The sequence below is a fragment of the Dryas octopetala genome, chromosome 3 (genome assembly GCF_963921425.1).
Source record: "Dryas octopetala chromosome 3, drDryOcto1.1, whole genome shotgun sequence".
Lineage (NCBI taxonomy): Eukaryota > Viridiplantae > Streptophyta > Magnoliopsida > Rosales > Rosaceae > Dryas > Dryas octopetala.
This window is the reverse complement of record NC_141368.1, coordinates 12,046,894-12,059,139: the sequence shown is the minus strand read 5'-3', so window position 1 is coordinate 12,059,139 and position 12,246 is coordinate 12,046,894. Positions and strand designations below refer to the sequence as shown.

The following is a 12,246-nucleotide window of genomic DNA, read 5'->3' as shown; positions in this document are numbered from 1 at the left end:
TTTGGAAGGTGATTAATGGGAAAAGTCTCTACTCCTCATATGTATTACAATGTATTGATATATAAATTGATAAATACTTAACCTCTCTATACACTTCCATTATAGGAAAATATACAAAACGATCTCAATCACAAGTATGCAGTAAATCTAATTTGGCCTGCTCAAAATTTTTCTATTAGTCATCGAATGATTAGTAGCAATCTCAAGCATCCAATTGCCTCGCTGAGTTGCCAATTGAAAAGTGCCTTAAAAGGAATCTTAAATGTAAGTATTTAGGCTACTCTAAAAGAACTTACACAAATTATCAACATAAACTAAAGATTGCTGAAATGGGAACACAGAAATGGCATGGGTTGGTAGTGGTATATTCATGCTCTTTTTCCTAGTCTCAAAGGCAATTCACCCATTTTCTATAGAATCAATATGTCACTTCTTCCATCATGTGCTTCCAACTGTGCCGTAAGGTTAAAAGTATAGCTTCACAAGATGTATGCACCCTGTCCCCAGCCACAAACTCCATGACTCTACCATCAACCTCTATAGCACTATAACCAACCTCTTTATTTGCTTGATTCTTCCTCATCAACCTCTTAATTTCCTCTGCATCACTCCACATTCTTTCGCTGGCATACAGATTTCTAAGCATCACAAAGTTCCCATCATTCCATGGCTCCAGTTTGACTGCATTCTTTAAGACTTTGTTGGCTCTTGTGACATCCTTATAGTACCCACATGCAAAAAGAAAAGAACTCAAAATGATCCCATTAACATCATAAGGCATGCTCTTAATCAATTCCTCAGCTTCCACCAAGCACCCTGCCCTCCCCAAAAGATCTATTATACAACCATAATGCTCAATCTGTGGGATGATCCCAAAGTTCTCCATTGCTTTAAACCACCTTTTCCCTTCCTCTACCAGACCACAGTGGTTACAAGCGGACAAAATACCAGTAAAGGTTATATCGTTTGGCTTAAAATTTTTGAGTTGCATCTCTGAAAATATCTCCAGTGCCTCCCTGCCATAGCCATTGACTGCAAACCCATTTATCAAAGCATTCCAAGAAGCTGTTTCTTTTTCAGGCATCTCATCAAAGAGTCTTTTGGCTTTTGTAATTTCTCCACATTTTGCGTACATATCCACAAGCGCAGTGCAGATATTGGTTACTCTATCAAGCTTCTTCCTTCGTACAAACTCGTGTACCCAACAACCTAAATCCAAGGCACTGCAATCCGCAATAGCCGGAAGAATAGTCACAACAGTCACATCACTTGGTTCGAGCAATGTAGTTGACTGCATTTGATGAAATAATTTCAAGGCTTCATGGGGTTGCTTGTTTTTGCAATAACCACCAATCATCACATTCCAGGAAATAAGATTTTTCTCGGGCATGGAATCAAAGAGTGATTTAGCGGCTTCTACATCACCATATTGGCAGTAACCATAAATCAAACTGGTCCAAGATACCACATTCCTATCCGTCATCTCATCAAACAAACTTCGAGCCGAGTCCATATCTCCCACTTTGACACAGCCATCAATCATGGCATTAAATGCAGCCGAGTCTTTCTCAGGCATGTTATCAAAAAGCCTCCTTGCATTACCCATATCTCCCGACCTTGCATACCCACAAATAAGAGCTGTCCACGACACTCGACATGTTTCCGTCATTTCATCGAACACCTTTCTTGCACAACCCATCCTCCCAAACTTTGCATACATATCAACCAATGACGTTGACACATGCAAATCTAAGCATAACCCAATCTTCATAACATGACAATGAAGTTCTTGCCCTTCCCAGACGGCCACATCTAAACCACACGACTTCGCCAAAGCTGTGAATGTGTAGCCATCGGGCTCGAAACCCGTCTCCTGCCTAAGATATCTGTAAAGAGTGAAAGATTCGGAGAATTGGCGCATACCCATATGGGCTCTGATCATAGAATTACAGAGGAATGTGTCATATTTTGTGGGTCTCTGATTGAAGACGCGGCGAGCGTGTTCAACCAGAGAAAGTGGGTTTGGATGTGAGCCGAAAAGGGTGATGGAAGCGCAGGTTGTGATGAATTTGGTGAGAAGATTGACATTGGTTTCGAGGGCGTTTCGGAGCATGAAAGCATGGATTTGGAGAAGAGAGGCTCTTGTGTTTGTTTGTTGGAGAAGGTCCAAACATTTTCTTTCTAACGAGCTCCATTTCCATAGTTGGTCTCTCATCACACATCTCTCTCAGTTGCTTCCTTGTCATTTGAATGGCGGGTTTTTTAGTTATTTTCAAATGCTGGTGGGAGTTTCAGACCCGACCCAAATCACACAAAGGGTCGGGTAAGGTTTCAATTTGGCTTCTAAATTTTAAAAAGGAAAATGTTAGGTTACTGTTACTTTTAGATGTGGAAATTTGAAAAATAGAAAGGAATTTTTTTTTTTTGATAAAAAATAGAAAGAAGTTTAAAAATGTTGGAATTAAAAAGAAAGATGAGATGTAAAGTTTTTTATTTGTCTAACTAATTATTTAAGCATAATGGGATTTGAATATAAGGGACAAATTTTGAACAATTTATGATCACTATTGGGTTGAATTTGTAATTACTAAAATTAAAAACTGATTGACTCATTATATTAGACTTAACTATTGAATGCAATAAGTGTTCACTAGTGCTCAAAAATTGTTCATTTGCAGAACGAGATTGTTAAATTCAAATTTAAATTGTGTTTTTGGATGCATCAATCTATAAAGTAGTGGTGGTGGTTGTAGGGGGTGGCAACAACATGCCTGGTGGTTGGGGCGACTATGATACTATTGGCTTGCTTTATAATATATAATGTCATGCATTTTCAACTTATTTGTAATTAATTTCCGATTGAATGTTCTAACTTTTACAATTTATGACCAACTTTGTTTTTTACTCTCATAATTTGATTTAATCTTGTACCTAAATTAACAAATATTTGAGTTGTAGGTTTTTGGTCAGGATGATTTTCTAGTTTAGTAAAGCTTGAAGAATTAATCAACTATTTATGGCCACTACAAGCAAAATGTAACAAGCAAAATGGACAAAACAGAGCAAGACCAAAGTAGAACCACACATATATACCACTGCAAGTCTGCAACCAACGAAACGAAACACTAGAGTTTCGAACCACACAGACCACTGAACCAACAAAACACTAGAGTTTAGAGAGACTACCCATTATCCAATTCCATTCCACCGATTGAAAACTACCAATTAATTGTTCTTGCCTTGCAAGTTGCAAAGATGAAATTTTCTGTGATGATTTGGTTGCATGATCTTTATTAATTGGTCCCAAACATATACGTTCTTGACTTAAACTTGAAGTTCTTGTAAGTAAAAGCAAATTGGAGTGCAATGTTGTTTCCCATCTCCATCCCCATTCCCATCTCATTTGAAGATTAATCGAGTGATATTATTAATTGCACAAGAATTTGAGTCTCTAATCTCAATTGATTTCGACCCAAAAAATTAAAAAAATCTCAATTATACCTAATTCTCTTATACTCGTCGTGTATATTCATTTTTATAGAAATGAGATTCATTTTATTAGAAAAAAGTTACACAAAATGACAAATTGTGATAACAGTAATTGTATAGAAAATAAACTAAAAAATTGCATATGTGATATACATTCAAAATCTTAACCAACAAGGAATCTAGGAGAGCCATTAATAAAATCTCAATCAGATGTGGTCCTAAGTTATTATAATTTTTTTGTACAAGCCCAAACAACGGATCTGGACCTAAATTGTGTATTAATAATAAATTAATAAACAACGAATCAGCTACAAAATAATAATAATAAAGTAAGTAATAATTGAGAAACACAACAAGTGGAACCAGCGGTCCAATTAGGACTGTTTTGCGTGCTAATTCTAGCTATTCGAGTCATTGACTAATTTGCCGTCCATGTCTAATTGTCTACTGTCTGTGTAATTTCATATCAGTTTCATTTTCAAGCAACAAAAACAAAAGTCGTCGTCCTTGTTTTTGCTCTGTTGAAGAGTATCCGATCTGTTCTCAATTCCATAATTTCCATTTTCAAAGACGAGATCATCATGGCTTTGGAGGTCGTGGGTGGATCTTTTCTCTCTGTTTTATTTCAAAAGATGGCTTCTGGGGAGGTCCTGGACTTCCTCAGGGGAAAGAAACGGACCCAAGGATTACTGGACAAGTTGAAGATGACGTTGTTGTCTGCTGATGCTGTTCTCCAAGATGCCGAGGAGAAGCAACTCACTGACTCAAGAGTGAAGCAGTGGCTCGAGGGGCTTACAGATGCCGTCTATCATGCTGAGGACCTGGTGGACAAGATCAAGACTAAAGCTTTAAAGCGCAAGCTCAAAGCTGAATCTGGGAGTATCAAATATAAGGTACTAATAAAGCCCATCTCTTCTGCGTTTCATGCTTTTGACACAAAAGTAAACTCCAGGATAGAGGAAATTCTTGACATGCTAGACTCCATTGTAAAGCACAAAGACACCCTTAATCTGAAATCAGATGATGGACACACAACATCAGAAACAATTCTACCACCTTTTTTGGTTGGAATGCTACCACCTGCAACTACTTCTAATTTGGTAGATTCTGATGTCTTTGGAAGAGAAGAAGAGAAGAAGAGCTTCCTCAAGTTATTGCTATCGGCTGATGCGACTGGCAATAAGATAAGCGTGCTTCCCATTGTGGGCATGGGTGGTATCGGAAAGACCACCTTTGCTCAGCTCATATACAACCATGTTAAAGAAACAAAACATTTTGACCTCTATGCATGGGTTTGTGTTTCACAAAAATTTGATGCTTATAGAATAACACAAACAATTTATGAGTCAATCACTGGTGAAAAAGCCTCTGATATCACGAATTTAGATATGCTTCAATGTAAATTGAAGGAGGCCTTGACGTGGAAGAAGTTTCTTTTCGTTCACGATGACGTATGGAATGAGAATTATGATCATTGGAATTCTTTATGGCGTCTTTTTCAGTCAGGAGCACATGGAAGTAAGATTATTGTCACAACACGCATTGAAGGTGTAGCATCTATGATGGGCCATACTCCTCAGATTCGTCACTTAACAGAAATAAGTGAGGAAGATTGCTGGTTGCTATTTGCAAAACATGCCTTTGAAAATGCAACCGATAGCGAACGGTCAAATCTTGAAGTAATAGGAAGAAAAATTGCTAGAAAGTGTAAAGGTCTTCCTTTAGCTGCTAAGTCACTTGGAGGTCTCCTACGCTCTAGATTAAATATTGTGGAGGAATGGGAAAAAATATTGAATAGTAACATATGGGAGTTATCTCCAGAGAAGAGTCATATTCTGCCAGCTCTATGGTTGAGCTACCATTATCTGCCTCCATATCTCAAGCGTTGTTTTCTCTATTGTTCAATCTTTCCAAAGAATTATGAATTTGGAAAATCAGAATTGATGTTGTTATGGAAGGCTGAAGATCTCTTACAACCCAAACATAATGAAATGATGGAAGAAGTGGGAGAAGACTACTTCAATGATCTAATCTCAAGGTCATTTTTTCAGCGTGCAAAGCTTTCAAAGTCAAGGTTTATCATGCATGACCTTATTAATGATTTAGCAAAATTTGTATCTGGAGAATTTTGTGTTAGGTGGGATGAAAATGAATCTCCCAACATTGTGAGCAAAACTCGTCATTTTTCATATATGGAAAAATATGGTAATCATGGCTTTGACAAATTTGAGGCTTTATATGAAGCTAAGTATTTGCGTACTTTCCTCCCATCTCTATCTTTCACCTATTGGTTCATTGTTAAGCTCCAAATGTCAGATGCCAAGGTACTACATGATTTGTTTTCAAAGCTACAATATTTAAGAGTGCTCAATTTGGCAAGGTATGATTTGAAGAAGCTGCCTAATTCAATTGACAAGTTGAAACATCTAAGGCACTTGGACTTGTCTCACACTTCCATTCAAAAGTTACCTGATAGAGTGTGCAATTTGTATAATTTACAAACATTATTGTTGTCCTATTGTGAAGCTCTTGCTCAGTTGCCAACCGACTTGGGAAGACTAATCAACTTGCGCCATCTAGATATCAAGGGTACAAAATTACAAAAGATGCCACCGCATATGGGAAAGTTGAAAGACCTCCGAAGATTAAGTGAGTTTGTGGTAGACAAGCATACTGCAGGGCATGACATTTTGGAGTTAAAGGAGCTTCAGTTTTTGCGAGGAACACTTCGTATCTCGGGACTTGGTAATCTGGTTCATGTAAAGGATGCTTTAGAGGTCAACATCATGAGGGACAAGAAGTATCTCAATGAACTAGTTTTGGAATGGGAACCAAGTAGTGTAACCGATGATTCACACAAAGAAAAAGAGAGAGAAGTTCTTGAGAAGCTCCAACCTCATACAAACCTACAAACGCTTTCTATTTATTCATATGGAGGAACAACATTTCCAAGTTGGTTAGGGCCGGAGACTCCCAACTTGATGGAGATAGAAATACATAGATGTGAGAAATTGCGGTCACTGCCTGAAGAGATGCACAACCTTCTCCCATCACTTGAGTCTCTGTGGATACAAGATTGTCCAGAATTGGAATCATTTCCGGAAGGGGGATTGCCGTCAAAATTAAAATCACTTGGGATAAAATCTTGCAAGAAAGTGAATATGTCCCTTACTAAATGCCCCACACACCTATCCCTCGCTACATTGAAAATATCTGGTTGCCCAAATATTGTATTTTTTCCCGATGGAGGGCTGGATGCGCCCAACTTGACCATGATAGAAATAAGTGATTGTAAGAAATTGAGGTCACTGCCTGAAGAGATGCACAGCCTTCTCCCATCACTTGAGTCTCTGCGGATTCAAGATTGTCCAGAATTGGAATCATTTCCGGAAGGGAGATTGCCGTCAAAATTAAAATCACTTTGGATCATTTCTTGCAAGAAAGTGATGGCAAACAGGATGCAGTGGGGTCTACCAAGACTCAACTCTCTTGCACACTTGACACTTGGGTTCAAAGATTGTGAAGTAGTAGATGATTCATTTCCGGAGGAGGGGCTGCTGCCCACCACTCTCACTTATCTCATGATCGAGGGTCTTTTGAATGTTAAGAAGATGGACGGCAAGGGGTTTCGACACCTCAACTCTCTTCAAACGTTGTCGATTTGGACATGCCCTGAGCTCCAGTGCTTGCCAGATGAAGGGCTACCCACTTCTCTTTTGTTGCTAGATATCTTGGGATGTCCTTTGCTTTCAGAACGGTGCGAGAGAGAGAAAGGGGAAGAGTGGCCCAAGATTGCTCACATCCCCCAACATATGGATCGATGGTTCGCGCCAGTTGATGTATGAGAATGTACGTGTTGATGGGTCCCACTCCCACCCAGTTGTGTGAATTGTAATTATGCAATTCCCTCTCAACAGGTAATTTTCTGCAAACTCGATTTGCTTCTTTGTCATCGCATTCTGTAACATAAACTCTACATTTGAAAATTCCAAATCTTTCAACTCCACTCCATTTCAGGAGACCCAAACAAGGTCTCACTCACATCATGCTTCGACAAGAAAACATCGTCAATTTGGAGCTTCGATGAATCAGAATGCCTTATAATATATGGGTACGAATCTTCAATCTGCTTTCCATTTGCATGTTTCATTTGCCCATCCTCTTCAGAAAGACTGTAAGACTGTGTCTTCTTGGTTATATATTCAGAAGTTAAATTGAAACTGGGTATTGACGGAGGGAAGTTAAATTTAGTTTTCATTAATGGCTTCAACTTCCAATTTGTAGTTCTATAGACTCTAGGAGCTGCTATTAGACTCTTTTGTTTCTAGATACATCAATTGACTATTCTAGATTGTAATGGAAAATTTAAATTAACTTCTCAACAATATGCCTAATGATTTCTTCCTCTCTTCACTTCCTTGTCATCGATCGATTTTAATTTTGAGGAATTTTTCCCTTTTGTTATCCACTTTTTTGTTACTGAAATGCTTCCTCTAAAGACTGACTACAAAACTTTCTCTTTGGGACTCGGAAATTAATTCAAAGTGATAGTGTGTAACAAACCAAGAACGTTAATTATAAGGTACTTCATTTTTTGGGTGACACAGTAATCTGGGCCAAACGACCCAAACAACTCAGAAGTCAGAACTACACTATGCCATGCAATCTACCAAAATCTTCCACAATAAAAGGCCCAAATATAGGTAAGGGTCCTGAAGGAAGCTACTCCTATTTTAACTTCTATTTAATCTGAATACCCCATTTATATAGGTAATTAATTGGACGACTTGACTTAAAGGTAAAGCAAGTAAAATTAACTTCTTTTACTTAAAGTATACTCATCTCTGATTCATCTCATGCTTTTGACACAACAGTGAACTCCAGGATAGACGAAATTCTTGAGACACTAGAATTCATTGTAAAGCAAAAAGATGCCCTTAATTTGAAAACGGATGGTAGACCCAGAATATCAGAAACAATACTACCTTTAACTTCTTTGGTAGAAGAGTCTAATGTGTATGGAAGAGATGAGGAGAAGGAGAGCTTCATTAAGCTATCGCTACCAGGTGATCGATGCAAGTTCAAATAAGATAAGCATGATTCCTATTGTGGGCATGGGGAGTATCGGAAAAACATTTTGACATCCGAGCATGGGTTTGTGTTTCAGAAAGATTTGATGTTGTTAGGGTAACACAAACAATTTATGAGTCAATCACTAAGAAGTTTCTATTTGTTCATGATGACGTATGGAATGCGAATTATACTCATTGGGATTTCTTAAGGAGTCCCTTTGAGTCCAGTGCACATGGAAGTAGCATTATTGTCACAACACGCAATGAAGGAGTTGCATCTATGATGGGTGGTTCACTTCAAACTCACCGTCTAAATCAAATAGCTGAGGAAGATTGTTGGCTGTTATTTGCAAAACGTGCATTTGAAAATGAAAGTATTAGTGCACGCTCAAATCAAATTGTTCAAAAGTTTAATGGTCTTCCTTTAGCTGCTAAATCATTTGGAGGTCTCTTACGCTCTAAATTAAATATGGATGAATGGGTAAAAATAATGAACAACAGCATATATAGGAGTCTTCGTATGAGAAGAGTAATATTTTGCTTGCTTTATGGTTGAACTACCATTATTTGCCTCCACATCTTAAGCATAGTTTTGCCTACTCTTCAATATTTCTCAAGAATTATACATTTAACAAATCAGAATTGGTTTTGTTGTGGAATGTTCAATCTTTTAGAACCAAAAAAGAAGGAAATAGTGGAAGAAGTTGGAGAAGGCTTCTTTGATGATCTAATTTCTAGATCATTTTTTCAACATGCAGTAAAGACTGTTGAATTCACTATGCATGACCTTATTAATGATTTAGAAAAGTTTGTGTTTGGAGAATTTGTGTTAGGTGGGAGGACAATGACTCACCCAACATTGTGCACAAAACTCTCGTCATTTTTCGTACATGAAAAACTATATTTGACTTGAGTTTGAGAAATACGAGGCTTTATATGAAAGTTTGGTATTTGCGCACCTTCCTCCCATCTCTATCTCTAGATGTGTATCGTGGTGATCGATAAGACCCGAATGTCGGACAAAGTACTACATGATCTATGTTCAAAGTTACAATATTTAAGAATGCTCAATTTTGCACGCTATGATTTGAAGGAGCTGCGTAATTCAATTGATAACTTGAAGCATTTGAGGCACTTGGACTTATCTTAAACTTCCATTGAAATGTTACCCAATACGGTGTGCACTTTGTATAATTTACAAACATTATTGTTGATATTTTGTATAGCTCTTGCTCAGTTCAGTCTCAGCTGGTAACATTATTTTCCTCCTCCACTCCACCCACTCACTCTCCTTTCGACTCACACCGGTATTTTGCCATGTTGGGTATGTGTGATTCTTCGTTTCTGTGACTATAAAAGTGGATGGTTGGGCTTGGAAGCAGTATTTCTGAATTGGGTCCTTTTTGTTTTGTTCAGGGAGAGATTGTGCGTGCTTTGGGAGGCGCTTTGGCATTGTCTTCTCTTCTGGGTGTTCCTCTTGGACATAATTCATCGTTTCTTCAAGGGCCTGCTTTTGCATCTCCTCGGATTAGGCCATCTGGTGTGGTAGCACCAACTCAACAAATGAAGAAGGTATCTATTAATCCCCTAACCCAACAAGTGTTGGTTGTCACTTGATTTGAAACATTGGTTTGCATTTTAGCAGTTTAATTATGTTATTTTGAAACCAAACTAGTCCAAGAGCTTGTGCGTGTTGTCATGTAAACATGATGCTGGAAATGCAGGGAAAGAGCTAATTAAATTACCCGCGGGTGCTAACTGATGCTGGTGGTGTTCTTGTCCAAGAAATTCGAGATTGTGGACTAGATGTTGCTGAATGTCATTAGCTTGCAATTGAAAAACTATTACAATTATATATTTTACGGAAAAGAATTGCAAGTTGGTCCCTTGAAACTGTGGATGCATGAAGGTCACATCTCTAACCGGTAGCAAATTCTATTGTGTTACACAAAGACATTCGAAATTGTACTTATTTCATAATATTTTCCTTTTATATCCTAAATCATTATCCTTGAGAATATATATTTGAGTTTGGACTACTCGGTTAAATTCAGGCAAATAACCAGAATTTGTATGCTTCTTGATTTTAAAATTCTTACGTGGAATTTGCTTCTTCATATAATATATACGAATTTCATCATAGGATTAGGATATATTGATTGACTTTTAATATTCATGGTTGCTTATTAGTTTGGAAAATCTTCACATATATCCATGGTTGCTCAGATGATCTATCATTTTGACATCCCTCCTTCTAGATGAATGTGGGCTGTTTGGTGAGTTCCTAATAAGAGTTTTCAAATTACAAAACTTAAAAATTCTTAGTGCAAGAATGAACCACTGGACTTTTTCCTGAATTTAATCGAAGTATTCGTCTCGATCAGGTCACTAACAGTGTGTTTGGATAGAAAAATTTAACTCGGTATTTCATTAAAAGTCAGAATTTGAGAAATAAAAATCTCCAATTCCCTTGTTTGGCATCATTAATAAGGAAATCTTAAAATTCTACGCGGGAGAAATTATGGAATATGAGTGTCATAAATTCTGATTTTAAATTCCACCTAAATAGGTGTCATTTCCAAATTCCATGACATTTGAGATTTTAAGAAAAAAGACCCACCCACCACAACCACCATCCAGACTTGGATCTTTTGCCAGTTTTCTTCCTACTAGATTATACCTGATTTTTGATCTCAGCCCTCTAATAATCATTTGTGACTTAGATCTTGCCACATCTGCAAATTTTTTTACCCACAAATAATATTAAGAAATTAAAAGGTTAGAAAAACAAAAAATCATAAAGCCCACTACCCACCCATCTCCACCCACGCCACCTCCTTCCCCTCCCTCCATCCAACCACCCTCATAACCTCCTCCCCTTTCATTTTCTCACTTATTTCTCTCTCTAAACTCTTTCTCACTTCCCTCCAGCGGCAGCTGTTGCAGCCTTGCCATTCTTTTTTTTTTTTTTTGTGTAACAGTTACGATTGTGATTGGAATATGTTGGGCTAATCTTTGTTTGGTCTGCCATTTGGGATCCCCGTCAATTTGATCCCAACCTGATTTCCAAGTTTATTCTGAGAAGATGCAATTAATGGAGATGCTTTTTTTGTCTTTGTTGCTGGGCTCTTGGAATTGGAGAACAAAAAAATCAATCTTATGAAGGAATTTTAATATGCAGAGAAGAGATGAGGAGTATATAGAGAGAAGAGAAGAGAGAATGGAAGAGAGAGACGAGTGTGGTTGGAGACTCAGAGGGAGGGGAAGGTGGTGGCGTGGGTGGGTAGTCGGTGGGGCTAGATTAATTAAAATTTGTAATTATCATTTACAAAATTCTATATACATATATCTAAACAATAGAAAATGTAATTTATAGAAATTTAAATAACGGAGTTTTAAATTCCATCATTTATGAATTTTTGTGAAAATTAAAATTACTTCATCCAAACACATTGTAATAGTTAGAGAGTAGGGACACTAGCCTTTTTGGAAATTAACCTGCCTTCTTCAATCGAAAAGCTTGATTCATTGAAGGAGTTAGATTTGGGTACATGCAAACCTGCCTTCTTCTGGCAGCTCACCTTCACTTGGTTAGTTTCTATTGACTCCTTGGTCAATAGAAAGGACAGAGCTACCAGAAGTTTTTTTTTTTTTTTGTCTTCCTTCTTTCATTTTCTTGGAAGCT

General features: G+C 37.6%; 2 protein-coding genes across 2 annotated transcripts; one reads left to right on the top strand and one right to left on the bottom strand.

The window, feature by feature from the left end:
* Positions 1–129: 129 nt before the first annotated feature.
* AHG11 (Pentatricopeptide repeat (PPR-like) superfamily protein) lies at positions 130–2,215 on the bottom strand. Its single transcript, XM_086236483.1, has one exon. It carries the CDS (start codon positions 2,213–2,215, stop codon positions 419–421), a length of 1,797 nt encoding a protein of 598 aa, XP_086092609.1. The 3' UTR covers positions 130–418.
* A 1,766-nt stretch (positions 2,216–3,981) lies between these two features.
* LOC147290941 (putative disease resistance protein RGA3) lies at positions 3,982–10,823 on the top strand. The gene is made up of 6 exons (XM_086235850.1): positions 3,982–7,312; positions 8,374–8,555; positions 8,657–9,042; positions 9,788–9,868; positions 9,978–10,133; positions 10,752–10,823. The coding sequence occupies exons 1-6, from the start codon at positions 4,071–4,073 to the stop codon at positions 10,821–10,823; spliced, it is 4,119 nt and encodes a 1,372-aa protein (XP_086091976.1). The 5' UTR covers positions 3,982–4,070.
* Positions 10,824–12,246: the final 1,423 nt, after the last annotated feature.

Coding starts and splice junctions, on each gene's coding strand:
- AHG11 (XM_086236483.1), bottom strand. CDS start 2,215: ATGAGAGACCAACTATGGAAATGGAGCTCGTTAGAAAGAAAATGTTTG.
- LOC147290941 (XM_086235850.1), top strand. CDS start 4,071: ATGGCTTTGGAGGTCGTGGGTGGATCTTTTCTCTCTGTTTTATTTCAA. Junction 7,313..8,373: donor CCCCAACATATGGATCGATG/GTTCGCGCCAGT, acceptor AGTGAACTCCAG/GATAGACGAAATTCTTGAGA. Junction 10,134..10,751: donor CAACTCAACAAATGAAGAAG/GTATCTATTAAT, acceptor GTTGCTTATTAG/TTTGGAAAATCTTCACATAT.